This window comes from Dromaius novaehollandiae, chromosome 4 (genome assembly GCF_036370855.1).
Source record: "Dromaius novaehollandiae isolate bDroNov1 chromosome 4, bDroNov1.hap1, whole genome shotgun sequence".
Taxonomy (NCBI): domain Eukaryota; kingdom Metazoa; phylum Chordata; class Aves; order Casuariiformes; family Dromaiidae; genus Dromaius; species Dromaius novaehollandiae.
The window spans coordinates 57,078,861-57,104,921 of record NC_088101.1 but is presented as its reverse complement, the minus strand read 5'-3'; the positions used below and the strand labels follow the sequence as shown (position 1 = coordinate 57,104,921).

Genomic DNA, 26,061 nt, shown 5'->3' with positions numbered 1-26,061 from the left:
TCTCTTGCCTGCTTGGGCATGAGATATGAACATCTGTGTTCTCCTTGAATGGTACCCACCTTTCTTTGACTGCTGGCTCCCCCTTGAAAGCATCATCATGCAACTTGGCCCTGCCCTACAACTGTTTGATAAACCAGACCAGTATAAGCTTTGCCCACTTTTTAAGATTCAAGGAAGTAATATGCAACAATCACGAGGAGTTTTAGGTGCTACCCCACTTCCACTGCCTTTAACATGGTACTAAATGGACTTTCAGAGGAAAGAAGTGGTCTCAGGATCTACTGTTCCCTCTAAAACTTGAAGAAAATTACTACAGCAACTTGCAGATTAATGAGTCCTTTCAATCCATGGCTTCAGCACAATGCTGTGCATACTTTAAAGTTTACGTGTTTATATTCACATACATACAGTGAGTGTGGTATGACTTCTAAAAGTGAAGTAATTTATTCAGAAGAATTACAGTAGTGAAGAGTTAAAAAGATACTAAAATCAAATTTGTAAAATTAAGACATCACCTATTTTACTGTTTTTAGAAAAAACAAACAAAACCCAACACCACCACCAACAGGAATATTAGCATGAAATAGCTTTCAATAGCTTTCAGTATCTGTTGGCATCACGACCCTTTTTTCTAGCAGTGAGATAAATGTGAGGGGAATAGAAATTTATCTATTAGCATCTATTAGTGTTTGGCCAACATCCATGCATATTCTGGCAGCATGTTTGTAACTGTTTTTTAGTATGATAGATTGAAGTGTGAGTGTTCACCTGACGTTTTTATTTAGAAAGCAAACTCCCAACTAAAATTATGTAACTGTTGCAACATCAACAGTAAAAGAAAGATTATCTAGCTAAGAACTGGTACCTCATATTAAGGTCGCACCAAACCAGCAATTAATGAAAGACTGTTCTATGAAAAACAGATACAATACTTATTAACTCATGAAAAGGAACAACTAATACTTCATTTTGCCCAGTTAATTGTAGAATACTGGCTAGAGGTGTTGTAAAGCAGCCAGAAAACTAGTGACTGTGCCAATTCAGTTGTATTTCTCTTCAGTTTATGTGGAAACTGAAACCTCATAGGCAGTAAGATTCTTTTTTTTTAAAGTTTGGTCTATTTTTAAAGCAAGCTGTGTACACATAAGCCTTTAATGACTTCATAAAAAAAGACCATCTAGTAGGTACTGCTCACAGAAAGAACAGGTTTGGTGAAATTCAGAAAAAAAATTTTAGTGTTAAAATCTGTATCTGTGGATAGGAGGATACAAAAATTTTGAACTCTTGCTCAGGATCAGCTGTGGGTGGGTTACAACATTTTCTGAATGTAGAACATGTTTATGAAAGCTTGTGGAGAATTTTTTTCTTTTTGATTAGAGCTCCAATGAAATGAAAAGGGCTCTGCCTAGTGTGCCAAGCAGTTGGTCTTTTATGTGCTTTGTTTACTGAGGGAGAACCTGGTGCTACTGAATTTTAAAGGTCTTCCCGCTGAGCGCTCTCACACACGGCCCTGACCCACCTTGTCATCACTCCAGCACTGCCTATTCTGCAGCGCTTCCCACCATGGGGCAGAGCACGCAGGATCCTCTGCTGCCTGACACTGACAATTGGAGGCTGCGAGAGGAAACATCCTGCAGTTAAAGGTCCCTTTTATCATCTGTGTGTTTTTCTTTCTTGTGAATCAAAGGCAACCAGGGAAATGAACACCAAAAGACATTGAGTCTGTACTTCATTAAAGATTGTCTTCACCAGACACCTAAATACCTTGTAATATTAATATTGGGAAACTTTCAAACACTTTATATTGGCCAGAGATTCAACGTGTCTGCTGCCTCTGACTGAAATCAGTACTTTATCCTCTTGTTTATTGATCACTGAGATATAGACAAGAAATAGGCCACTACGGCTACTATACTCCACGCCAAAGGCTAACACTTTTACCTGTGCTGAAGTACACCTCTCTAACCCAGCAGAGCTGTGGTGACGGGGCAATGTGCTGATTGAGATTTACCCAAAGACGTGCACTTTTTCTGTAGTATATTTTAAAATCAGAGGGAATATTTTGGTAGAACCAATAGAACTTGGAACAGCCTGTTCACTTTGCTGTTCTGCTGGGGAATGTTTACTGCTACAGATGAGTGGTGTCACCTGCATTTTCATATTCAGTCCTGTTTTCTGTGTTTGAATTGATTCAAGCTTGCATTTAATAGCTAAAACATAATACTCGATAACTTCAAAAAGCTTATTATATTTTTAGAGCAGCAACTCTTTTCTAAATGTATTTCAACCAAAATACCACAGGGCAGTTGTTTTATGCACAGGAAAATTTTATTTATTATAATGGTGAATATTATAGACCAATAGCATTAATATTTATTGAGGGCTAGACTAAACCTTCTGCCCTGTTTATATGATAGCACATAGTTTCATCACCTCAACAGAAATAAGCTGTGTTAGTTCCTGACCAGATGTGGGTATTCACTCTACCTCTCCTGCTGGCTCTCTTCAAGTAGTAATGTTTCTAAGTCAGAAACAGAGTTCTCTATTCCCCACAGATATTTTAAGGATAAATTGGGCAACCATGAAGTAGGTTCACAAAGAGATTTAGGCAAGACTGTGCTTACTGGCACTTCACCTTCATTTTTGGAACGTGGCTCCTGAAACTAAAGCTGGCTGAGGTGCTAGGAGTCCCAGCCCCAAGTCATCTCCTGGTCTCCTCATTTTCCCCAACTCTGTGTGTCGCTTGATTTTAACTTCTACTGTAAAGAATTCATTTGAAAAATTACCATCACCAGAAATGTCAAGAATACTGAGACTTCTTTAAGAAGAACTTCTGGCAAATGTCTGGTGCCACAGTACCTCATCTGCAATTTCGCATCGGACCCAAGTTGCAGCAATAGTGGAGAGAGCTACGCCTGGCTGGTGCTCTGCTCAATAGACTGAGCATTTACAGATTTTTGACAAAGGGATTCTGCAATTGCAGCTTTTACTGCACTTTCCACTGTAAAAAGAATTTAGCTGGTTATGCCACTCTCAAGTTACTGATTGACAAAAGTAGCAATGTTTTCAGATTATATTTAGGCTTTGCTCTAAAACTAAAACCAGTTTCATTATTTTTTTAAGTACTACATCCATATTCGATGTAGTCCAAATTTACTGTGGATTGGAAAAAAGTATAAAATTGAGAAAATATTTAATTTCAAGGATTAACAGCTGCTGTAAACATAATCAGTAATGTGTGAACTTCCAAGGGTTTAAGTAGCTTGGTCCGTTTAAGGATGTAAATGTTTAGTTGCTTATTGGAAAAGCATCTAAAAGTATCCAAGTATTTGGTATCCACAGAATAGGAAGTCATGTGAGAGCAGGTTTTTATTTATATATCTAGAATTTCTGAACCAGAAACATCAACATAACAGCCTTTCTACATTCCTTTATTTCTAATTCCCATCCTGGATGAAACTAAATAATCTTAAGAAAGAAGGAGGGAGCTGTAAGAGTTTACTATAAATTCTCAAAATGAGAAAAGAAGTTTGACTGGAGATTTTGAGTGCATTCTTCATCCAAATTTAATTTTAATTTTAATAAAATGCAATCCAATCTCCTTAACTACGGTGCTCTTAGCACTGTCAGTACTAGAATATACCAATCCTTTTTTTCCTGTTTTGTAATATTTTATAGTATACTTCAGTCTATTTGTAATAATATAAACTAAAAAGGGTTCATTAAAGTTGGTATTTCAAAATAAACACCAACATTTCAGTATGTTACATTCTTTTGTGAAGGCCTTCACACCTTACTTATGGCTTTGTCTTCCCTGAGTTTTATGCAGTGTCATGTGTCAGCTGAGCTGCCAGCACTGCACAACACGAGACCTGAATGTCCGAGTCAAGACCCAACTGCATCTGGCAAAAATGACGCTAACCACCACTGGAACCACCTGTGACTTCAGTCAGTGGGCCTGATTTAAATACTCATCTCCTAAATGCATGCTGAATATTTCCATTAGAAAAAAAAAATCAAACCCTCATGACCTCCTGAGATGCAAAAGAATTAAACAAAAGCTGAAACTGAAAACAAGGCAACCACATTTCCTTTCACAGTATAGTTTGTGCTCAAGCACGGGGAAATATCAGCAACCACATGAGAAAACAGACTCCAAATGGCACCAAGTTCTATTTACTGTTTGAAATATTAAATATAACGGATTTTATAAAAAACAAAAAATTGGTTTGGGGAGAAGGAAGGAGAGAGATTTGTATGCATATGTACAGGTTACAAAGCTTAGGTCAAAACTGCTTTTATTTTGAAAGATGAAAGACTTTTTTGCATTGAAAAAATATGAATAGAGCTTTGACTTTTATTTCTGATTTTACAGGAAATTACTTATGACAATGGGACACACTCGCCATGGCTCTATTCCTCTAGTATACAGTGAGGGTCAATATGTTTCTATATCCTGAAGATTTTTTAATGACTCTCAGCTTATAATCTTGTATGGTACATATTGTCAATGATGGACAAAAGCCTATAATGCTGAATGGCTGCATGACAAATTATTTAAAATTAATTGCAACCAGTAGTCCTGGTTATACTCAGTTTGCAGACTTGGACACAACTTAAAGGATAAGGCAAAGCCTGAACTGCCTTGGAAGAAGAAATACCAAATAATACCAACTGCAGACTCTATAAAGAAAATACTTATTAAACATTAGACACAATTTTGGAATTATTTATGAACCTCAACAGCAGCATCCTGACCAGACAGCTACTTAGCTTTGACAGTGCTAATTAGCACCGTAGCTTTTCTCTCTGAAGCTTTTTTTTTTTTTTTTTTTTTTTTTTTTACCTATTCCTCTCAATCAGCAAAAGAAAAGAAATAGCCTCAACAAGGATAACTGAAGAAAATGTCGCCAACAAATAACAGACACAAGTCAGAATGCCAGCTGGTACTTGGATGTTTGTGTACACATTTTGAGGTCATTGTGGAGCTGTATTTGACATACATTAGCAAATTATCAATTAAAATAAATGACAAAGAAACCAACAGAACTTCTACCCTGAGATACATAGAAGTAATGGTTGGAGTGTTCTCTAGTCTTTGTAGCAACAAGACATCCATTCCACAATGTCTGCTTGTATTTCTCACTAAGCTCACTAATACGTCACCTAACAACATCAAAGTACTTACAATATTCACAGAACCCTCATAACAGAAGAGAATAGAAGAGCAGCCTCGTACTATTGTGGAAGTACTTTGCCAAAGTAAAAATCCTTATCTCCAGTACAATACTCCAGCAAACCAAAATTTCCTTCCATACTAACAAACAGACAACAAAGCTCCCACTAAATTGTCAAATCCTGCTGACTTGAACACTCCCATTGGCACCAGTGTTTGTTAATCAAGACATCAAATAAATCATAACAAGTTTTAACACCAAGAAGGAAGTTAGCGTCTAGAGTGTAATCAACATACAAGAGACTGCTGTAATTTTACTGAGTGCTTTGCAAGATAATTTCAAACATTTTTGCTAGTATTACGCAGACTACTTTCCAGAAAGAGAAAAAATTCTATTTGGGAAATAATGAACAACATTTACACAGATATTTTTCAGATCTATAATCCTATACATTGAAAAAAACCACATAGTTAAAGCCAGCCTTTATCATTTAGATAAGTAATGCTGTAGGCCAGGAAATAAATAAAGAGAGATGGGAAAACAAGTAAGTATTTACTCACCAGCCTTCTCCTTTTCTGAAATAACTGGCATAGCCTGAAAAATAAAGTGATGCCAGTATTAGAAAACAAGAATATTAGGGGAAACATTGTAATGTATTAACGCAGGTTGTATGTTTATGTTCCAAAAGGTCTGAAAAGAACCAATGTCTCATTGCATTATGCACTCTGGAAAAAAACACGCATTTTCCATCCAAATGGCTTATATCTATTATGAAACTAATTACTGTTAAAAAAAAAAAAAAAGGATTAGGAGAGAAGGGAGAAGATGGAGTTAATATGAATAAGATATTGTAACGGCAGCATTTTGACACAATCATCACAGAATACATGCCCATGAAATTCCAGTGGGAAATTACTGAATAATTCTGAAGGAAGAAGCACTGAAAACTGTGTGGCTGAAAATGAGGCTAAAACACAAAATCTTTTTGCTGCAGAGGTCAGTAAGAGTACTGCCACTGACTCCATAAAATTAGGACTGAGGTTCAAACCTACTTCTGTAGCATGCTGATTTCTTATTCTGTATATAACTTTTCAGAGGCAAGTAATAGAAGTGGTTTTCATGCTGGCTGTAACTGTTTTTGAAATAAAAGCATTGGATGTACAAATCTTTTATATCATGCCTTTCTCTCAGACTAATTCAGAAGAACTTTCTGTGTGTATTTTTCCTAGAATAAATAGGTTATAGATTGTATGTAAGTTATGATTTATATGGCACACATCTACAGAATTAAAGAATGTGCAGATACAATAAAGGCAGGAAAAGCCAGAAGAGAAATCAGATTGGGTGTGCAATGTATGCAGAACCACCATGTGAGTTAAGGTATCATTTCTACATCCCTTTTGCTCATGTCAGTACAGTCTTTATCCATCAAAATTTCCTGCTGCAGATGCCAAAGAAAAAGAAAGAGAGGCGTGATGGACAGAAATGACGAAACAGCCAGCTTCAGACTTTCTACAGAGTTCTTGAAAGAGACTTTGAAAATCTCATTTCAGAATTTGATTTGTGCTGCTCTTTATTATTTTATAACATTTCCTGGGTGGTATGTTGCACAAAATTTCAAACAGAAAAAGTCTTTAGACAATACATATTAATAAATATCTCACAGACTGGCAATGGCCATGTAATTACTTTTGCAATTCATTCTGTTTCACCTGTACTCTGCCTAATAAAATATCTGATGCTTGAATTGGACATTAAAAAATAGCATAGCATCACACTACTATTATTTAAAACAACAGCAGCCATCTGTTTGAAAAACAGCTCCTTTGTTTTGTGCAAACATATATTTGTTTGGAAGAAGCACTTTGCTCCAATGACACAATGAAGGCATTATCTTCCGTAGGCTGAAGAAACTTGATTTGCCAAAGAAATAATAAAATCATAGAATAAGTCAAGCTATTAGTTGCAAAAAAAAAAGAAAAGTGTATTATGAATAGATTTTTGAAAAAATTTGATGGAATTTTGCAAAACAGTATGTAATTTTCTTCTCCTTCCCAAACCTAAGTGGCTACATTGGCTGATCTTCTTAAAAGAAAAATAAGAAAATGAGAAAAAAACCAAACTTTTCAAAACATTTTGTAAAAAACTTCTAGAGTGGTTTACCCATAGAAATCCAATATAAGCATACACACTACAGGAATACACATATACGCATTACTATATCCAGCTGCTCCAGACATTCAGCTGAGCCTGCCAGACCAAAAGTGAATCTTCTAAATTTTTGCCTGACTTGAAAGTTTAAAAATTCCAGTCTAATTTCTAAACCATTCTAAATTCCATCTAGCATATTCCCCTAGCTTCGTGTCATAAATGACATACAGTCATGACTAAACGGCTTCACTTCCATGTCATTTGTTCATCTTTTGGTCCGTTTCCCTCCTGTTTGATTCTACAGATTCACTATTGTCATTTCTCCTACCAGGAGATTGAGAGAAAGCTGTAAAGAGGGGAAGGTGAGGAATAAGCAAACAGGAAAAGAAAAACCAAGCAGAAGGAAGGAAGAAAAGAAAATGAGTGAACAGAAATGTAAATGGAAAGAGGGAAGAGTCAGGATGAGAAGGAAAAAAGGGGACATGTTATGTTCACAGGTTTTTATTTTGAGCTTTGTTAGTCATAAAAAGACAAAGAGGCTATGAAGGTGTCCCTTAAGATCAGCTTAGCAGATGACATTGGGATGACTGGAGAGATGACAATAAACGTGGTGTCAGGATTGAAATCACAATCTGTGTCACAAAAAAGAGACAACAGTTGGACAGGCAAGGCCTTTGTAAGGTCTAAAATGCAAGGCCAAGAGGATTAAATGGGATTCAGTTGGACTGAGGGGAAGCAGTTGCCGGGCTCAACAAGGATATGATGGAATGACAAATGAGGAAGATAATGTCTCTGCTGGTTTTATTACAAACTTAAATGGACCCACCAAGCTGATTTATTACTGACTTTAATAATGTTGTCTATCACTGCAATGCAAAGTCACTGGTAGTACCTTTGGCCTGAATGAACACTTCTGAATTGCTACTCACTACAGAAGAGAGAGCAGAAAGAATAATCAGCTCCCACCACGATTCATATTAGCACGCAGGGAACGTTGATTTTAAAACATTTTTAATCTTGTCATTTGTTGCTCCTAGTTATTTCCTGAAATATTCAATCTTATTCTCTGATGACCACTAAAACTTGTTGATTTACAACCTAACACAAATTTTAGTAAATGCGTTAGATTTTTATAAACTCTTAAAACAACAGACAGCAACCATACCTAAGGTATGAAGAGAGCTTGGAGGATAGTTTGGGACATATGGCTGAGCTACAGTTCTCTGGTAGCATGACTGCTAATAGGACTAACGATCATTAAAAAAGTGGGCTTAGCCTAGGTAAAAAGCCTACTGTAGCTGAAAATACATAGAACCGTAATGCCTCAGGGCAGATGGGTAAATCACAAAATGAGTACATGTGCTAACTAGAATGAAGCAGCACTGTAAATTCCAGATAATTTAAAGGTAGAGTGAAGTTCACAGATGAAAGTACTTGTGTTCAATACAGTAATTGTGCAGCAATTCATTAAGACTGATGCTAGTGAGACTAATGTGGATTACAGAACATATCAAAAGTATGAACTCTAAAATCAAGTCATTTGCAAGGATAAAGAAAATACTACAATAGGCAGATAAAGAAATACATTCAAAACGATAGCATCGCAAAGCATATAAGGCTTTTCCCAGAATAATAAGGCAAAGGCCTTAGTGGCTTTTGTGTCCTACAATAGTGACTAGCTGTAACTACCCTGTTTCGCCTGCTGCAGGTCCCCCCTTAATGCATTATGGACATACAAAGATTTTTTTTTATTGCTTTACTTTTCTTCTTCATATCAGAATTAGCCCTCTTTTTCAGTAAAATGTGCTTCCATTTCCTTAATGTGCTTCTAAATTTAGAAGATCACATTTTCTCTGATTTGTTCTTATTTACTGACCGGAAAAGGAGAAGGTATAGTATTTTCCAGGAATCAAATCTTTCTCAAATTCAAGTGAATACCAGTTAAAAATAAAATCTCTAAAAAATATTTATAGTAATATCAAAAGGAATGGAAGTAAAACTTTTTCTATAGAACAGAATAGAAAGCATTTTTTTAAAAGAATAGCTACACTTTCTATTCTAAAGACTGCAAATAATATGAATGTTTGGCTCAGAACATGACACTGGCATATTCAGAAATTCTGAATCTGTTAAAACAGATATGAAAGATGAAATATGTTTTCCCTAAAATTCTGTATATAAATAATCTTACTCCTTAATTCTTTATAATTTAAGGAGGATGTGTACATATATTTTTTATTGAAAGGTTTAGAGTGCTTAGTTTATACCAAAATTATAAACCTGCTTATTTGCTTATGGTATATAGTAGATGCAAAAGCAATGATTTAAAGAAACAAAAATTAAATAAATATTTATCCACAAAGTACAAAGACACATCTTGGAAAATATTTTCAAATATGTATGTTTTCTAGCCACAGTGGAATTCTACTGAATCATGATGCCCTTTTTTAATTCTTGGTAAAGAAGTAATATAAGCCAGAAATTGTCAGCACATTCTATTGCCACTTTAGAGCTGAGAACAGAATCCTAAAAGAATATAGTATTTCCTGAAAATTCAAAATAACACAGTGAGCAAACCTGGTTCAACAGTATCTCAGACAATTCTACTATTGGTTTAGCTTTTGGGTAATACAGCTACATACACTGCTTACATGCTCTCCAGTGGGAAAATGGGACTTACTGTTACTTATGAGAAATGCTCTCATCTTTAGTACAGTTTTGAATTCACTGGTGACCTACTTCAATGAGTTCCATATGTTCCAAATGAATTGCATTCCCAGGAAGTGATTTAACGTTTCTGGCAATGAAGCAATTAAGTTGGATTTTCCTGCTTGGCCAGATGGGTTCACTGTAACTTCATATCATTTCTAACTCGTCACAGAACTAAAGAACTCAACTAACAATTTCCACATGATTGGGTCACACCTTTTAAAAAATCAGACACACACCCTTTTTAGACATCTCACAGATTTTAGCAAACACCGCCAAAGTCCTACTACTCTCTATGATATTAATAGTATGTGCTCTTAGCACTACCTAGGAAAAAAAACAGGGAGGAAATCATTCTAGACAGGTAACCAGGTATGGCTGGCTGACCCAAGATTTTGTTTTACACTACAGAATGTGATTTTAATCTAAGAAAAACTGATATGAAATTATATCTTTAAAATTTTTGTATGTATCCTTCCTGTATTGTAACTGATTTCCTCTAAATATATGACATCTGCAAATATAACCGTAAAGTGCATGCAAAATACTACTTTGAAGGGACAATGTTTTTCTTTAAAGTTGCAGTTGCCTTGCACAGATACAAATGATTACAAGAAATACTAGGTTAAATGACCATTTCTTTTGAATTTTATTAAAAGTTAGGTGAAAACTTGTTTTCCATCTAGAAACAAAAAAATAGAAAATTCTGGTGAATCAAAACTTAAAGAAAATTCTTGATCAAAATAAAATTTTTGTTTGACCAAAACTAGGTATCTAGCTTTTTCTGAGCTTTTAAGAGTATTTTAAAATGAAAAAGCAGAAAAATTGTAAAAACACCATAATTTCAAGCTGCAACAATGAAAGATTTGTTCTGAGTGTGTTGACACAAAGGACTTTTTTTGTCTGTTTATTAAGTGGGGGACGAAGACCAAGGATAGTGGATGTTTGAACAAATAATTCTGGACAATAACATGAAGTGGACTGAGCTTTGCCTATAGGTCCTCACCAAAGAAAGAGGAAAGAAAAAGTCCACCTCCTCCCCAAATTAGCCTACCTCTACAGCAGGGAGAATTCAGGTAGTTCTGCCTCCGAGTTTGGCAAAATGATCAGTACAGTAGCTTTCCAGAATAAAAAACAGTAGGGTAGGTAGATATGTGCAGTGCCTTGGCAGCAAAAGGAGGAGGCCTTCTCTGCAAAGATGGCTGAGTGTCTTTGGGGGCAACAGTAAGGACATACTGCAAAACTTACACTGTAAAGAACAGGGGGACATCCTGGCTGGCCTGAACGTGGCTTGACTTTCCCCAAAATGCAGTGTAAAGCTGTATGTTTGTACTTAACCTAAACCTGCAGGAAAGTCACTATGAATTACAGTAGCTGTCTTCTTGCTTCCGTGGACTTGCAAAACGTGAACAACTGCATCATGATTGACACTTATGCAAAGAGCTATAACAGACAGCAAAGCTTTGTATAAATTGGGAAAGCTACTGTTAAGATCCATGTAACATAAAATTTCTGAAGTGATGATCTAGTGACACCCTTTATTTTTGTAGTCTTTGATATATTAACTGGAGTGAGTCTCTATTTCTATTTTCCAAACAAGGTACAGCTTCTTGTCTGAGTTTTGTATAATAGAGGCTGAATGTCAACATCTTTATTTAAAGCTGTTTAAATCAACACTTTTTTTCAGAATACTACTGCTGGAGTTTTTTGGATTACAGATAAAAAGCATTTGTCATCACACGAATGACATTTTCAATGCTGCCATCCAACCATGATGGATATTTTACAAAATCTTTCCACCCTACTAGGTTGTCAGCTATCCAGTCCTTTCTCAGGTATGTATTTGAATAGACATGTTGGGAAATTTTCCTGCTAGTGATCTGATACATCTTGATTTCTAAGCATTTCTCTATTTTTTTCATACAGAATTTATTATCCTTCAAATTTATTTTTTACTGAATTTGGCAATGAATACAAAACTGGCCCTATGCGCTCACACTTTCATTATTTCCAGATGTTCTTTTTGCAATATATTTAAATTAAGAAGAGCTATAATTAGGCAAAAGTTAGTAGACTGTTTCCTGATCAACTGTTAGTGGTTTGTCAAAGGTTTAGGTTCACAAAGGATCTCAACGCTTTCTACCTTCCCTTAAATAAAAAATGGGTAGGAGATGACTGATATATCCATGAAACGGTTTTGCCTCTGGAGATAGTCTTATACTGTCCAGGGTGAAAGTAAAACTGCAAAATTAACATTAGCATAATGGGATTTGACCTGAAAGAGAAAATCCAGTCTTCATAATAACTGTGGTCAGGTGACTCTTGCTGGGCTCAAGCTGCTGTAAATCCTCCACCTTATTTCTGGAAGCACTTTTTTGGTAACCACTTATTATTGTTGCAATTAAAAATCATGGTCTAAATTCTCACTTTAGTGGATGCTTCTTTTATGCAAAACAGTTTTAGTAAGAATATTTTACAGCAGTGATTTGCTTAAAATACAAAACAACATGTTCCTTTCCTAGAAAGCTATATACTGTATTAGGAGCAGAAAAGAGACTAGCCTCCAAAGCCTGCAAACATAAAAATAAATGCTGTATCTTAGTTTTAAATAGGAACATTGATTTTGAGACCAGAAACAACTACTGTAACCATGCAGACTGAAATATATCTCTGTTGTTGTCTTTCTCCTCAGAGGATCAAAAGACCCCCCAAATCTAAAACCCTTTAAAGAAGATCGATCTACTTAGCTACTGACAAGAAAGGAAGGAGGCAATATCAACACCATACACCAAGGAAGGATTAATGGACTGAATGACAGAGAACTTTGTATTCCAGTAGACAAGGGCATAACAAAATCTTGTACCTGAAAACCAATGGCATCAAAGCTCAGAGAGAAAACAATTCTTAAGCATTATGTTATTTTGAAAGAAGTGCACATTCTTTACCATCGGGAGTACTCAGATAGACATGTTATTTCTTTTAAAACACATGCTCTAGTTTACTTAATTTGGATAAGCAGTAGATTAAATTAATTGGATTATTTCATGGAAGAAAAAATCCAAGACCACTCAGATGATCTGAAATTAGAAAATACTGCAGTCCTTGACCTGAAATTTCCTCAGTTATATCCTTATTAGAACAAAGTACTTAACGGATATCTTTACTGGGAAATTCTAGGGGTTTTTTGATACCAAATCTTGTAGTGAGAATGAATCAGATTAGGAAAGTACCCATGTAGAAAAAACACTTGGAAAAAGTAATCAATTTGAAGTGATTTTTTGTTATTAAAATTGAACTGAAATGATAGCAATAAAGTAGAAGAAAAGCCAAGAGATTTAATTTGCAATCATCTAGAATTATTAACAAAAGATTATTTTACTAACCTCAAGACTTTTTAAATCAAGTTTTTGTTCTCCACAACTTTGATTTTTTTTCATCTGGATAAGGAATGATAAAAGATGAAACCTCAACTTTTGGGACAAACCAGCGTTAGAGGGGAATTCTATGTTCCTGGATGTTCAGCAAGGTTTTTGTCTTTATGGGCTTTCTTCTTTCATTTTACTAAAGATCACAAGTATGAAAACTAGAGTATAAGGCAATTAAAATCCACCCAACAACAAAGCTGCATCAATTAATTAAATTTTATAAAGGAATTAATGTCACCTTCAGAGGTGTCTGGCTTATTTATGACAACCCTATGAATTCTGTCCTATCAGAAGTACAAAGTTGTATCCTCACCCACATATATTCTCCTTCAGTCAGTTGTATGTCTCTCCCCAACTACTTTGTTTTTTGACTAGATACTTCTGTTTGCTTGAGCCTCTTTATGCCACTGAGGTCATACACAGAGACCTCTTTTAGTTAGTACTGGATGGTTGGCATTTCTCCTTCTATGAAGTCACTTGTGTGCACCCTGGATGGTCTGGTAATTTGTGGTATCTCCATCATTCAGCTAGACATTGTGGCACTTACTTACTGGACTGCGAGTGCAAAACAAAGATTCATGATAACCATCTTGCACTATGGTTAGGGTTACTATAGATTTTCCATAGATCAGGGTAAGCTCCCAGTTCTGTGGTATCTGCCAGGACCACATACAGCTGGTTTAGATAATGACAACAGGCTGCTTGCAGCTTGTCCACTCCATTAAGTAGAATTTGGTGATAATATAGAATTAATTCCTCTCTCTTCAGGGATGCTTAAGTCTTCAGAGCAGGTGCTGCAAGTTCCTAAATACCCTGAGAGTTGCCACCACTCAATTCAGGAAACATAATTAGTGATTATTAAACCTTTTCTTTTTAAGTAGCAATTGCCAGACCTTGACTTATTTGCATATTGGGACTTAACTTGGTTTAAAAACAAAGGTGGCAAATAAACTTGTTTCTGATGCTTTCCAGGGGTTCCTCAGATAAGGAACTCTGCCTCCACTTGAGCTGCACTTTAACTACTGGGGTGGACATATTGTATGTGCTTGAAAAAGAGGTCAGTTAATTTTTAGTTTAAAATTTAAAGAACATTTATATAGCTTTTAGGAGTAACAGAATGTGTGCTTCCTCTAGTTCAGCCAAACATATGCACCTCTTCCCTAAAAAACAGAGTTTGAATGTTAACACAAAAGCTGAGATGTGACACTCTACCTCTAAAACTGGAGCAGCCCCAAGAGAGCTCATGCTTTTCATCAGCAGAGGTTCTATTAGGGTTCATTTACACATACAGAGGTTTTTCACAAGCTCACAAGTCATTTGTTTAGCTAATGTTTATCTTATAAAACTGTTTACAACAACAAACACATCAATAAATCCTGAAACACTGGCAAAGCTGAACTACTTGGGAATCTCATGTTTCCCATTTGTTTCAGCATCATGTAATGTCTACAAATGTGATCTTGCCTTAAAGCCCTTAAATCTTGGGAATATTTCTACAGAGCTGACAGGAGTCCCAGGTGATTTCGGTCTTTTCTCATTTCTTTATACATAAGACTTACAGCCTTAGAATCATTGCATGTTTCATGTAAATCAAAAATTCTTTCAATCATGTGAGGTGCAAAAGTCATATTTGTTACATGCTGACTGGAAGTTACCTGATACCTTTGAGCATTTACTTCCAGGGTATAAGGGGAAATCAAAACCAACAAAATCTTACCAGTCTCGTCTCCTCAAACAAAACAAAGCAGCAACTCTTACCCTTCATCCCAAGAAAGGCAAGTTGCCCTTACTAATTTTGAAGGGCAAGGAAAGTAAATCAGGAAGGTTTTCTCACTGCTGCAAGTGCTAGCATCTACTGTAATGAAGAAGCCATAGAGCACCAATATAAATCATCATATATATAAATGAGCGTGGTCTGATTCTAGCGTTATTTCCATGAGATCAGACCAAATCTGATTGCTGATCACTATCTGTATTTCTGAATTTCCCTGATGTTAGTCTCCTGGATTCATATTCAAATCTCAGTGCAGCCAGAAGGAATAAAATCAGATTCTAGTTTTTGGAATATTAGAAAGGATTGGTATTTAGGCTGGTGAAGGAAGACCTCATTGTTTTCAGCTTCGTATTCGGAAAAAGAAAGTCATATTTAAGCAGCAACTGCAGCAACTTACTAACACCTTCAAGGAGAGTGATACTCTGATCCTGTGTGAGCTTGCTTTCTTGAAGCAGGTAACCTTACCTGGCTGCTATTCCCATTGTCAGCAGCAGCAGGCTGCTGCAACTTTGAATTCTTTCTCTTAAAACAAAACAAAACCTCAATGAACTGATTTTTAAAACACAATGTGTATGCTTTGGCATAAATCTTTATGCTTGCAATCTCATGTGCATTCAGTGACTTCGATGTTACATTTGTTGGACCAGGTGAAAAAGGATCAAAAACAGATCCCCAGGGAGGCTTTTGATCCTGTGCTTTATGCAGGCATACGGCAACAAATTACTGCAAAATCTACACCTGTTCTAGGATGCTGAAACCTTGGCTTTCTGCAGAAGATCACAGTTCTTTGCTCAGGAAGCTGAAGGGTCACAGAACAGTGATGCTAATCATGAGATGATGGAGAGAGGAGGGAGGTAGTTTGTCAGACAGAATGAGCAGTAACTTTGGGTGAGTCACTGTGGTGATACACTGCGGAAACAAGAGCATCTCAGCTTGGAAGGTAGCAGAGGTAATCATAAGAGAGTAAGTGCCAAGTTAATGTATTTCTGTAAGTTACAACCAAGCCAGCTAGATATAATAATTACCATGTGTGTTCCTGGTTTACTGAAGCATAAACTGAAAAGCGATTAATATAAACCACCCCATTCAGTTTTACATCAAATGACAAGGAGTAGAAGCACACGGCAACACAGTTGCTTGGTTTGGGGGGAGAGGGGGAGGCAGAGGGAGAGTAATAAACTCTAAAATATGCCATCTGGACCCTGTTTGCTCATCTGATCATATTCTTGGAATCTTAATTTGTTCATGCTTCAACACATAAGCATAGCAAGTGTGAGCTTAAAAATCACCAAACACCACTGCTGTGACCTTACAGAGTCAGTAATATCTTGGTAGCTTGCTTTTCTCTGGGTCTCTAGGTTCAAGAGGAAGAGAGATGAAATGAAACCGAGTTCTTCTGAGCACTCTCTTCCTTGGTAGTGTGTTAAACTTCAAGCACTCACCAAGGTTTTGGGTAACAGATATAAAGATGGAGATAGTAAAATAAAAAGTCTTCTGGGTGAAAAAGTAAGAAAATAGATTATTTTTCATTTCACCCAAGAATTTCTGTTTCTTTCAAGATAATTGATTTTTTTAGTAGGAAAGATCTCATTGTTTATATGAAAATAACCACCTTTTTTCCAGTAAGGGAAGGACACAAAGAGAAGTAAGGATACTTAAATGTAAAAATGAAAGAACCTTCTTTATCACCGGGAAAAGCAACAGGATCTCTATCTCCTAAAATGGCCTATGGAAATGGAGCAAAGTAGGTTTTTTAATCCAAATATAACAATGAAAATTCTAAAAAATACCTCTGACATTTGAAAACCTCTATGGAAAATAAGACATTCATCCACATAGCCATTTTATGCTAAACTTCCTGTAACAAAATCCCCTTTTTTTGTCTGAGAAAAAAGTCTAACCATTTCTACCTTAGTATTTAAACACTGATCAAATGAAGTATCACATTTCTTTTGCTCATGCAGCCGTAGTGTTGGTTCCTTTGGTATAGTTAATAAACTAGACAAATATATATTTCATCTGCCATATAGTTCTCTCAGCTGGAAGTATTATCGTACCTATACTGCTCCAGGTTTGTGATATGAACAATTGCTGTTACATACCTTTAAAGTCTTGCAGTCCAGTAATACCTAGACTAATGATTCACAGTCCACACCTGCACAAACAGCCACACACACAGACAACACACCTGCTACACATCTTTTGTCTCTCTACAGAAATGGTAGGTACAATTTTTCAGGCTAAGATCTTTGACATTATAAAAACCCAGAAACCAACAGATGTGCTCATGTATCTGTGAAGTTTTTCCATGTTGCTGATATATTTTAAAAGACTGGGAAGAAGGACGGGTGTTTTGCAGTTGACTGCAGCGAACACTAGAACTCCATTCACTATCATCGGGCTCAGCCATAAACGTTGCACATTAAAGTTAGGACGAGCTTACTGGCTGATTAAGGTGACAAACTAGCTATTACTTTTCTTAGAACAATACCATTTGGGATAGTCATGGTCTGATACTAGAACAACAATACTAGTTGGACAATCTTTGTGTCAATTAAAAATATTACAAACATCCCAGTTTTCTCATCTTTAAAGTATAAGTAACAGTGCTTTATCATTCAGTGAGATGTTTTTGTGCTTTGAGGTACCTAGATAAAGAATTCTGCAAAGGTTTTGATTGTCCTGATAGACTTTTCTACACATTATGTCTAAGTGTAGTATATTACAAGAGATTAAAACATAAATCAATTAAGATTAGTTTTTTGAATATATACACACTTTTTTCTAATAATATCTAAATTTCTTACAGTAAATTATTTAGCATGCTGTGTATTCCTGTAGCTTGCCTTCTGATACCAAAAATTTCTCCAATAAGAGGTTTCATATTGTAGTCCATTACATATACATTTTCTGAGATATGAGTGACTGTTAGAATCAGGGGTTGTAAAAGCTGACACAGCTACTTATATCTTAAAATATGTAACGTATTTTTTTATCTTAATTAACAAGTATAATCTTTTTTTATTCAAACAATGGCCAGCCACAACTGGTGAAGGATATGCTCTGTCTACAAAACCTCTGGTTTTTTAAACTCCTTTCATGGGATACTTTAAAGTTGGAGATACTCAATATTGACATCCTTCTATCTAATAAAATAGTTCCCAACATTATTATTTTCTACAGAAGCATTTCCATTTTTGATGATATATTTCTAATTACCGGCAAAAAAAATTTGTTACTCTGCTAAAGTCAAGAGGAACTTTGCCAATGACTCCAGTAAGCGAAGGCTCACGTTTATGCTGCCGGACTCAGAACCATCCTCTATACGCTGTGTCCATTTTGTTTTTAAAAGACATAGCTCTGTGTGTGCATATATCTGTATGTATAAAAGATGATTAAGTCTATCATCAAAAGCCAGAATTTGTATCAATATTTTTACCAATTGCTGTATTTACTATGAATACAGTCTTTTACTTATCCTTATACTTACAGGAGTTCTAAAACTGGTCTTCTTTCAAGATCATTTTGCTTTATTTTGTTCTGAATTTTATTTTTGGTTTCTGCAGGCACAAAGCAAAGATGTATCTCATCGACATCTCTGTGTTCCCACACCATTCCCATGAAAACCTCGCTCAGGCTTTCAGACAGATGCACTGCAGATCCTGAGAGTAATAAGTGGGTCCAACTCTGTGAAGCGCTGGGCATTTTCTGAATTTCCCCAGGATCATGCCCTTATTAAATAGCTTGTTTCGAAATTGTTCCAACTTTCCCAAACTGTGTGGTATATTACAAAAATGTAGTTCACATTTTCTAAGCTTTCAAAACTTTCCAGCGGGAAACAGCACACAAGAATCCAAGTACACTCTTGGCTTTCATACCAACATCAGTCTCCTGAGGAGAGTTTGAATTATTCCATATTTTAGTTAAGAGGGACTATTACAAGCATGAAACATTTTCTACAAAAACACTTCTGACTGAATCTCATGTTCACACTCAACTCTCTTAGAATCAATATTTCGCAAGCATTTAAAAATATGCCTGGCCACTAACTATGGTGCAAAGAACTCTAGAAAGCCACAAATCCTGTTTCACCACATGAAAAGAATAGGTGTTTTTTGAAAGCAAATTTTTTGCAGACTGGCAAAGTAGATTTCAGATAAATTAGCTGTATTTCATATAAAAAGAATTGTGACAACAATTATACGAGTAGGATAAACATTACATTTTAAATTTATCCGCATTACCCACTAGTTCTGTATGTAAATTTAAATTACAAACTGCCACAGAGAGGAAAGGTGGCTTTTTACAAGAATTTCTTTCTTGTGTCTTGGCTGCTAAGTAAACAGAAATATGGTTTAGTTAAAAAACAAACAGCCCCCTCAAAACAAACAAAAACCAGCACTATACCAATCTTTCTTACCAGGAAACTGTTGCCTATTTTTTATTGGAAGCAATAGAAGCAGGCAATACTTGACCACCCATGTACTTAAGACCTTCCAAACTCAAGGTTTGCATGCTGAACCTAATGAAGAAGGAATATACTGTGTGCGCAGTAAGTTGCAAAAACTGCTCTCAAGACAGAAGTTTAGAATGAAAGTTCTACGTTATAGCTGTGTTTTGATTTCAGAAAAAAAGGGATGGTAGGAGTGGAGGGTACCCATCACCTTGCAGCCACTGAAAGAAAAAATCTTTACTAATTAATGCCAAGGAGAGTGAGAGAAAAAAAAATAAGACAACTTACAGGTAGATTAGATCCAGATTTTTTCAGTCTGCCTTTTTATGCTCATTTCTCCATTATTTTATATTTCTAGTCTAATCAAAATATAGACCATTTTAATTCACTTTTCACAGGCAAGCCCCACTCCCTGACATCTTGGCTTAGCATAGTTTAGAAAGGGAGGAACCAACAGGATAGGGACTACTTAGAGAAAGTGGATGTAGTGCAACTTGTGAGGCTAGATGAGACCCATGCAAGCATGCTGAAGGAGCTGTCTGATATGATTGTTGGGCCACTATCATTTACGAAAAATCATGACAATGGAGGGTTGCCCCTGATGGCCGGAGAAAGATTTACATCCATGTTTAAAAGAGGGAAGGAGGCACTGATCTGTAAATTTGTCAGCTCACCTCAGTCCAGGGAAAGATCACAGAGCACATCTTGGAATCTGCTCCCAAACACATGAGGGACAGGAAGTTATTCAGGAACAGTCAACTCTGATTTACTAAGAACAAATAATCCTTGACCAACCTGACTGCCTTCCATGACGAAATCAGTGGCTGTGTGGACAAGAAGAGAGCAGTGGATGTAAGATACCTTAACTTCAGTAAGACTTTTGACACTCCCAAGGCAGTCTAATTTGGAAGCTGAGAAAGTATGGGCTGGATGAGCAGGCAGTGAGATGGGCTGAAAACTGGCTGGACTGACAGGCTCAAAGAATAGTAATTAGTGGTTCAATATGCAGTTGGTTTCCTGTAAACAAGCAGCGTGTCCTACCAGTACTGGTTCTCATATTGTTCAGTACCTTTATTAATAAGCTGGATGATGAGAGAGAATGTATGCTAGGAATTTGCTAACAGTAATAAATTGGGGGGGGGGGGGCGGGGGGAGGAATTGTCACACCAAATCCTAGAGCCTCAGCTACCAGGACTTCAAAAAACTTGAGGGCTGGACCAACAGAAAGGCCTTGGGATAGGCAAACTTCTACCTGCAGAGCAGAACACTCTCAAGTATTTAGGCAGGCAGGAAAGCTACTGACATTGTAGCAGCCCTATTGAAAAAGCCCTGGGGATTACAATAAATGCCAGGTTGAATATGAACCAACAGTGTGCTTTCCTGCAAATGAAGGAAATCATAGCCTATGCTGTATCATGATGGTCACCAGCAGATGGTGGGAAGTTATTATCCTCCTTCTATTTGGTGCTTATTAGACTCCACCTAAAATCCTGTGTCCAGTTTATGTAATAACAAGGTATGTAAACTTCTTGGGCAGGCATCACAGAATCATTTCCAATTGGAAATCCAACCAGAAAAAGGTTATTGGTTTAAAGCATACCCTTACAGAAGCAGCAGATACGTGGAAAACTGTCTTGGAGTACTTCTTTCCATGGACATCAAGAAGACAAGTAATGGCAGCAGAAGGAGAAGGTATTGCCAAAGGTAGTAATAATAATTTTTCATGTGTTTCCAAGTGGTCTGAGCAAACTCAGTGTCTGTGAGAATATGACACAGAATGTAACTTCAAAGCCACATTTGAACAGGACTGAATAATCCAAGCTTTCAGTTTACTGAGCATCACACAAAGTGCCATATATTCCAGCACTCACTGTCCTCACTGGTACATCTTATGAAGCATGAATGCTCCTAACTGACTCAGAGTAACCCAGTGCAATCCTGGGTTAGAAAAGCTATCTACTTCCAGGGAAAATCAAAACCTGTTTATGTAAAGGAACAAATCTGGCATACAAACAAATTCACTGAAGCAGGTTTCCGTATTTCTTTTTCCCTGTGATGAAAATTCTAAAAACTAGTTATTAGGAAGGTGAGACTAGAGGGAATATGTCACAAGAGACTGTTTTTGTACTTCGTTTACTTCTAGTGCACTTTTGGATAGCTTCTGTCCTCAAGAACACTCTCCTCCCATAGGAGGCTTTATAAAAGCTGCCACAGGTGCAAGTTTTTGGCTGCTTTTGAAATTCTAAATGTTTTGATAACAATTAAATTCTGTTAAGACTGTTATTAATTACAAACTACTGAAAATTATCACTCGTTATTTCTATTTCTTTTGCAACTTATTTAACATACTTAAGTATTCTAGGAGTTAAAGAAATTCAATAATGTAGTTATCTTTTCTCCTTTTTTGGTCTTTTGTTTTTTATCAGACAGCTCAGAGCTTCCACCTGAGGCTTTTGTGTGCCTGGACCCAATATTACAAAAATATCATGAAGGAGAGTGGAACATAGCATTTAGTCTGACCTCTGTGTCTTATGGGCAATTACCTTGCATCCAGTTGAAATAAGTAATCTTCGTGAGACTAAAATGCTGCTTAATGTGACAGAACAGGAGAGGTTCAGTCTGTAGATCCTAAGTGTTCTGGCAGTAAACTAAGTTAGGTTAGGCAGGAAATTAAGCTAATCCAGCTAGAAAGAGGCCTGTTTTCTGGGGCACATTAAGATGAAGGGGAAAAATTCAACATTTCTGCCAATCATGTCTGGAGAGTCCTTTTGAAGACTGGTTTGGTACTGAAAGCGTATGTTAAACAGGAGAGGAGAAGAGAGTCTCCATACCATCACTGGTCCTCTCTGTCTGTATCCTACCTACATTAGTCAAAAATGCTTCAGAGTAAAGTATGGCTGGTCCTTTGTCCTCTGAATATGCCTGACCAGTCAGGGAAGATAATTCTTTTCTGATGCCTAGAGGTGTTCAGCTTAAATATGAGGTTTGATTTCAATTATTTTGCTGAAGAACTAAAACAATAAAGTTGGAAGCACACTGATTCAAGACAGACAATCTTCATCTCCCCATATCCTCAGAAACAAATGATTGTGCAGGGAGACTACTGGAAGAAGACAGACCTCTGCAAACTTCCTATACTTTCCCCAAGAAAAGCAGGAAGGATGGATCCAACTTTGTTATCTAAACATTATCCTAATTTTGTTTTGAGACATGCAATGATTCAAATCTTTGACCTCTTCTGGTAAGCAGCATCAGCAACTAAGTATCCTTCTGCTAGGAGCCTGAATGCTATTACAAGGTTGAATTTCAATTGTATACTATAGCAAACGTATTTTCTTATGCTTTGTTGGCAAGACTTAAAAGTCCTCCAACTGTTGGATATCTTTTCTACATTCCTACATAGAAGTATCAAACCACTCTATTCTTTGGCTGATTTGTAAGTGCTTACCAGGAACCAGAGATATGATATGCTATCAAAGTACTCACTTCTCATGAAGTGCCACACTTGGCTAGAAGTGACCAAATTAACCCCAATTCCAACTGTAGGTATGCAATTAATTTGAATTAATCGTGGATAAATGATGTTTTCCAGGAGTAACCACTGAGCATGACGTCATGTAGAACCCCGAAAGCTGTCATAGCTCTACCACAAGAATCTTGGTAAGAACTAACACCAATTGAACTTAAGAGGAAATCAATGGGAAGCCTTCTGCGGCTTTGCTAAGCACTGACTTCGGTCCTAATCATTAAGTTATCTGTTAATCAACTCAAGACTGTAATGCTTGAAAATAATAATTTTCTCAGAGTTGCTTAAAATCTTCTTACATGGATTTGCTTTCATTTACGTTATAAAGACTTTGTAATGAACTTAACTATTACCTGTAAATGAAATTACCAAAATATTTTAAAATTACTTCAGTCCAAAACAGGCATACTACAGTGAAATGCTCTGTTGTTCTCCCTAATTCAGATGAATTCATCCTGTAGGTGAAGAACAGCTCTTTAATGCAGTGGGATCGGTACAGTTTTAATGAATAGCTGATTATGTCAAGACTTAAAAGAGTCACAGAAAGTACTGGTACAGTTCTCCTCTGCTGCCTTTTAATGACAAGACTACTGCACTATTTGCAAAATTACTTGTTCAGCTGTGCGAGAGTCAGTCCCAGAGTATGCAGAATCTGTCAGAGCAGATCTGTGGGACACAACAGTGGAAGGTACAAATGCTTTGCAAACACCAGAACTCTCACCACTCAGCTCAGAGCTGCACTGATGCTTGCAACAGTGGAAACAGTTTGTAATATACAGCCCATGAGACAAAAACATATAAACTGTGTAATTACTAGTTTGTAGAGCTGAGCTGCTACAGCTTCAGTGAGAACAATAAGAAAAGATTTAATAGCTCTTACTGCTTTGTGGGAACTTTTGATAACCACACAGAACTGAACAGGAATTAGGAAAGAATTTCCCATACATTTTATGGAACAAGTTACATATTCCACGTGGATTCACACAGTGTGATGATTTATCAACTGGTTGGAAGAACTGAGTTCATTTCACATTTTGGAAGGTGATACTGATGGCATTTTTGGGGTAGAATTGCCTAACAACACTGTCAGACCACAAGACAGCAGGGAATGTAGAAACATGCCAGTTTTTTTCCAGTAAATCTTAAAGAATTATCTGCCAGTAGAGGACAACAATGCTGTGTGGTTTTTGAAGAAGAATATAAAAGTATAATTTATTTACACAGATTAATGATAAAAACCCAGTGATATTTAATAGTTAGGAGAGATGGAATATTAAAAAAAATCAAACTACAAAAAATACACACAAACAATTTTTTAAATTCCTCAGTTCATTTTGTATCAATTAGTCTTTCACTTAAATTTCCTCAATTCTTCATTTATACTTTCCTAACTATAGTGATGCATTGCATATGTTCATTGCCTAGAATTATACTTTTGCTTTGCAATTTCCACACTTCAAAATACAAATTGCTCATTGTATTTGTCATCTAAAACTAGCTACATCTTCATTTGTAGAGACAGTCAAGACCCACCAATTTCAGATGGAAATTATCAGTCAGCATGTGCAGATTTCACCTAACATTGTCCAAAGCAGTATCTTCATTTCTGTTCTTATGTTCCCTGCTTCTGATCTTCACTCTGACATTGATTTTGGACCCCACTGGTCTTTCTCTCAGTAGGCCTTCTTTCAGTGGATGACAAAGATGCTCATATATATCTTCTCCACTGGCTTTTTCATACCTTTCACTCATGGTATGGAGTGGATTTTCAATCACAGTTTGCCAAGCAGATTCAGTCATTCAAATTTCTCTGAACTGCTCTTTTTCCCCAAAAGACTTATAAGCTTCCCTCCCCCTCTCAAATGCTGTCCCTAACCCATTACAATGACGAGTAAGAAAACGAGAAAATGCTTTACCCAATAACCATTCCGTAATTTTTTGTCTGTCTCCTAGTGTGCCCTGTCTTACCTTGGTCTTAGACTGAAATCTTTCTTGAAATAGGTCTATTATTGAAATTAAACAGCATACTTGCACTAATTTAAAAAATATAGTAATAATAGTGATATTGGTAGCCTGCTGGTATTCTTGTTTTCATTTTCATCAGACATACTTCTACTTCACAAACCTATTTTTAAGTGGTGACAACATTATTTGTATTACTGGAGCACTCAAGAGCCACAGACTTGGACCACCACCTCATTGTGCAAGATCCTGTACAAACAGTACAAAAAAAATCACCCATACACCAAGAAGAATGCAACCAGTACAAAGCAAAAATCCTGATACAGACTGATGTGGGAGTACAAGGAAAATGATAATGTGTTTTGAGATTGGCAGCAGTCTCAGAAAACTGGGAGCTTAACTGATATCAGACATTTTGCAGACATACCAGCAAAAGAATACATTAAAAAAAGCACTGGGAAGAGTCAATGGGATAGCTAAGCAGATGTATATGAGGAGGGTCATGATAAAAAAAAAGGAATGAAAGTATCCAATCTCCTGTATTCCAGGTTTATCTGATATTGTGAATGTTACCCTATGAACATTTCTCTGAAGCACTTTGGATCTCATGATCCCAAACATATTCAGAATCCAGAAGAAGAGGCACTCAAAAAAAAAGGAAAAAAAAGTAAAGCATACGTATTCTTTTCAAAGGTAGGTTCCCTTCTTTTTTTCTGATATTACAGTTTTTCACTAAGAGTCATAGCAATGACCAGATTATTTTCTTTATGAACTGCTGCCTCTTTTCATATGGAGCAAAGCATGAAAATAGGAATGGAAAAAATAAGAACTGTCATTACCCTTTCCTCTTCCCCCACTTCTAGTTTTCTCTCAAAGAGAATCAT

General features: G+C 36.4%; 1 protein-coding gene across 5 annotated transcripts in view; it reads right to left on the bottom strand.

Moving 5' to 3' along the window:
- Positions 1-26,061, bottom strand: part of DLC1 (DLC1 Rho GTPase activating protein) — a 270,306-nt gene that overhangs the window by 125,180 nt on the left and 119,065 nt on the right. For all 5 annotated transcript variants that reach the window (XM_064511120.1, XM_026093601.2, XM_026093602.2 and 2 more), the window contains one exon: positions 5,738-5,771. In XM_064511120.1, the coding sequence (XP_064367190.1) occupies positions 5,738-5,771 (34 nt within the window). The remainder of the gene's footprint in view (positions 1-5,737; positions 5,772-26,061) is intronic.